Below are 4,479 nucleotides of genomic sequence, written 5' to 3'. Positions count from 1 at the left end.
AGTAACCACCACGCTGCATTTTGGTCCGACTTTCTTTCGACAAACGAAGAATGCCGTTACAGGTCACCTACAAACAAGCAAGATTTCTGGCTCTCACAGACCTGTAACTTCTTCTTTAAGAGGCTCCTCTGTCCTCCACTCGTTACCTGTATTAATGGCACCTGTTTGAACTTGTTATCAGTATAAAACACACCTGTCCACAACCTCAAACAGTCACACTCCAAACTCCACTATGGCCAAGACCAAAGAGCTGTCAAAGGACACCAGAAACAAAAGTGTAGACCTGCACCAGGCTGGGAAGACTGAATCTGCAATAGGTAAGCAGCTTGGTTTGAAGAAATCAACTGTGGGAGCAATTATTAAGAAATGGAAGACATACAAGACCACTGATAAGTCCAGCTTGGAACAAAGTAACAAAGCCTACCATCAGTAACACACTACGCCGCCAGGGACTCAAATCCTGCAGTGCCAGACGTGTCCCCCTGCTTAAGCCAGTACATGTCCAGGCCCATATGAAGTTTGCTAGAGAGCATTTGGATGATCCAGAAGAAGATTGGGAGAATGTCATATGGTCAGATGAAACCAAAATATAACTTTTTGGTAAAAACTCAACTCGTCGTGTTTGGAGGACAAAGAATGTCGAGTTGCATCCAAAGAACACCATACCTACTGTGAAGCATGGGGGTGGAAACATCATGCTTTGGGGCTGTTTTTTTTTGCAAAGGGACCAGGACGACTGATCCGTGTAAAGGAAAGAATGAATGGGGCCATGTATCGTGAGATTTTGATTGAAAACCTCCTTCTGTCAGCAAGGGCATTGAAGATGAAACGTGGCTGGGTCTTTCAGCATGACAATGATCCCAAACACACCGCCCGGGCAAAGAAGGAATGGCTTCGCAAGAAGCATTTCAAGGTCCTGGAGTGGCCTAGCCAGTCTCCAGATCTCAACCCCATATAAAATCTTTGGAGGGAGTTGACGGTCCGTGTTGCCCAGCGACAGCCCCAAAACATCACTGCTCTAGAGTAGATCTGCATGGAGGAATGGGCCAAAATACCAGCAACAGTATGTGGAAAACTTGTGAAGACTTACAGAAACCGTTTGACCTCTGTCATTGCCAACAAAGGGTATATAACAAAGTATTGAGAAACTTTTTTTATTGACCAAATGCTTATTTTCCACCATAATTTGCAAAAAAAATCATAAAAAATCCTACAATGTGATTTTCTGGATTTTTTTCCTCATTTTGTCTGTCATAGTTGAAGTGTACCTATGATGAAAATTACAAGCCCCCCCAAAACTCTTGTTTCCATGGTTACTGGTACTTTACTTGAGAATGTATATATTTCTTTACTTTTACTTCTACTTGACAACATTCAGAAAGAAAAGATGTGCTCCTTACATTTCCAATGCTCAGGCAGGACAGAAAAACAGTCAAATTCATACACTTATTAAGGGAACTCATCCCTACTGCCTCTGATCTGGTTTGTAAAATATTGTTAGACTGTACCCCTGGCTTTCCATAAATAAATAAAAACAAGAACATCTGCATAATATAAGGAATTTGATTTATAGCCTTTGCTTTCCCTTTTGATACTTAAGTACATTTAAACCAGATACCTTTAGACTTGTACTCAAGTAATATTTTACTGGGTGACTTTCACTTTTACTTGAGTCATTTTCTATTAAGTATCTTTACTTTTACTCAAGTATGACAATTGGGTTCTTTTTCCACTCGTAAAGTATTATCTCCACCAAGATCTCAAAATGACAAGGAAAATATATATTTGTAAAATAATAAGTACACAACATGTGATGTTTTTAAGAAATAATTTAAAGCATTTTATTTCAATACAGTCATACTGTTCGTTCAAATACATCAGAACAAATGGTCCTCAAACAAACCCCTGTCCCCCAGAACTGTCCCGTTTCGTGCTGAGGGGGAACATTGCTGTTCACTTCACTGTCTAAAGCACCAGGGTCGCAGCTTGTCAGTTCAACCATGATCTGAGCACTAGTCCAGTCACTTAAGGGTGCCTCCTTCCCTCCAGTGGTAGGAAGTGCACATCTCCCACAGTCAGGTGGGCTGCAGCCTCAGTGTGATGTGAGCACTAGTCCAGTCACTCAAAGGTGCCTCCAATCCTCCCGTAGTAGGAAGTGCACACATCAGACAGTAGGCTGGTATAGTAGATCTTAAGCTAAACACTCAGTCCTCCACACATTTATAGCTACCGATTTGTGTTCTCTTTCAAGTCAAATGTACCCTCATATTAACCCTTAAAATCTATAAATCATCTTTTCCCATCAACGCTCACCCTCTTCCCCCTCCCTCAACCAATCCTCCTCCCTCCCATTTTGAATTGTCAGACTGCAGTTGGCACCCGCCCTCCCCTGGCCCCTATACCCTAGGTCCCTCACTGAGTGCTGTACACACCGCTGAGCAGGCGGCTCTTCTTCTCCTCCTTCTGGCTCTCGTTCTTCAAGTCAGCAAACACCTGGGAGAAGAAGTTAGGGTCTGTGTTCATCTGGAGCATCTTGACACTCATCAGCTTGGTCATGGTCATGCAGCGGATCCAGAAGGTCTGCCTGCAGGTGTCAACCAGGAAGGGTTTCAGGGGGTAGGCGATCTCGTTGCCGATGTAGGAGCAGGTCGTATAGAGGCAGGTGAGCAGCACGGCATGCAGCTCGTGCAAGGTTGCCACCTCGGAGGAAACCGCCTCGCGGCACAGCATGTAGAGGAAGACCACAGCAGCCGGATTGATGCAGCTCTGGCTCTGATAGCAGTTGTCCAGCAGATAACGGTCCACCACCCGCAGCCACAGCACCGGGTCCATGGAAGACATGTCCTGGAGCCGGTAGCAGCGCCGGCACAGGAACTCACCCAGACAGCGCAGCAGCTCGCCGGTTGTAGCGTGGACCATCACCAGCCTCCTGGGAGCGTCGAGATCCTGGACGGTCACCATCTGGGGCGTGTCGGGGGCCGTGTTTGAGTTGGATAAGGGGGCCTTCATGACCAACGAGGCGGCGTTGTTGGAGCTGTTGGAGATGGCTGGAGTGCTCTGGTCCTGGGTGGACAGCTTGTCACAGGACTGAGACTTCTCCAGGTTCTCATTACTCAGATCGGCAATGTTGTTTTGGTTGGTGTTCTCGTGGGCCTGCACCTTCCTGGAGCTCTTCTTCTTCACAATCCGCCTCCATGGTGAGTAGCGCTTCAGAGTCTTGTCTTTTGCGCTCTTACCGGTCTGGACTTCCATCAAGTGGCCCACAGTGTCCGGCCCATCTTGGAAGAGGACTGCCTTCTTGCGGAGCGAGATAGACATTACGGTTCCCATGGTCAATAGTGCCTGTGGAAAACAAAATGCTTCAATATTAGCAAAATGAAATGCATGGCATCAGTTCAGTTGGCCTAGCTAGCTCAGCTCTGGCTGTCTCTGAAATGGCAACCTATTCCCTATAAATTGCACTGCTTTTGACCAAGGCCCAAAGGGGTCTGGTCAAAAGCAGTGCTTTATATAGGAAACAGGGTTCCATTTGGGACAGATTCTAAATCACAGTATTAAGCATAGACATTAGTGCTCTGTGTTCATAAACATGAGCAATATAACATTCCAAAGCAAACAAAAATATGACTCACTGATTTCAAGTTGATATGTGAAAAAAGTTCTAAAGATATTTCTATATTTACTTTGTTAATTGAAAGGTAAGACGGGTTGTCCAGTGCTTCTGAGTTCAAGGCTGTTATGGTTGTGAACATCAGAATTGTCCAAGGTTCTGAAATCGGGTTTCCACGTCGTAATAAAGAAGTATGTCATAGAGGCGATTTTGTGAAAGATTATAAGTTTGATGTTGGCAAAAAATAAAAAAATAAATAAAGTCTGATGTTCCCCGTGACAGAATTTGCCTCATATTTGATACAGCCGAGCTCAATAAATTGAAAACGAAATAACCTCTGAGTGTCTGTTACTATTGAGCTCGGCTGTATCAAATATGAGGCAAATTCTGTTACATTTCTGTTACATTTCGGCGTTACATTTCTGTCCTCAGTGGCTGAAAAACATGTATCTGGCGAGTGTTTTGCATGGATCTCAATGGTTTGTCAAATTATATTGGCAGCTCTGTCAGGCTCCCGCTTATCTCGTTCACCAGCAGACTATTCTTCCCCCTCAATTGTGCTTTAATAAATTCCCTTTAGCAATCTACTCCAATAATGCGCATTTAGCCTGGGGACGAATATGTGCGCGCCTATAATCGCTATTTGAAGTGGGGAGCATACATGCCGACTTCGATGTCAGGACTGACTGGAGAGCTAGCTTAAAATGCGCTATAAAAGTAGGCTAAATTGCCTTTTCATGTAAATCGCAACATAAGAACCAGCAGTAGCTCAGATAATAGCTTGTACAGCTACATTTCAGTGTTTTTTTTTAAGAAAAAAAAAAAATCATACAACAGTTGATCCAATACTAGACTAAGCTCGGTTTGAA

The 4,479-nt window shown here is 44.3% G+C and overlaps 1 protein-coding gene across 1 annotated transcript; it reads right to left on the bottom strand.

Annotated features, from left to right (window-relative positions):
• Positions 1–2,412: 2,412 nt before the first annotated feature.
• On the bottom strand, positions 2,413–3,330 carry LOC135531028 (cyclin-dependent kinase 5 activator 1-like). Its single transcript, XM_064959171.1, has one exon. It carries the CDS (start codon positions 3,328–3,330, stop codon positions 2,413–2,415), a length of 918 nt encoding a protein of 305 aa, XP_064815243.1.
• Positions 3,331–4,479: the final 1,149 nt, after the last annotated feature.

Source organism: Oncorhynchus masou, unplaced genomic scaffold, assembly GCF_036934945.1.
Source record: "Oncorhynchus masou masou isolate Uvic2021 unplaced genomic scaffold, UVic_Omas_1.1 unplaced_scaffold_14952, whole genome shotgun sequence".
Lineage (NCBI taxonomy): Eukaryota > Metazoa > Chordata > Actinopteri > Salmoniformes > Salmonidae > Oncorhynchus > Oncorhynchus masou.
This window is presented reverse-complemented; position numbering and strand designations above follow the sequence as displayed.

Coding starts and splice junctions, on each gene's coding strand:
- LOC135531028 (XM_064959171.1), bottom strand. CDS start 3,330: ATGGGAACCGTAATGTCTATCTCGCTCCGCAAGAAGGCAGTCCTCTTC.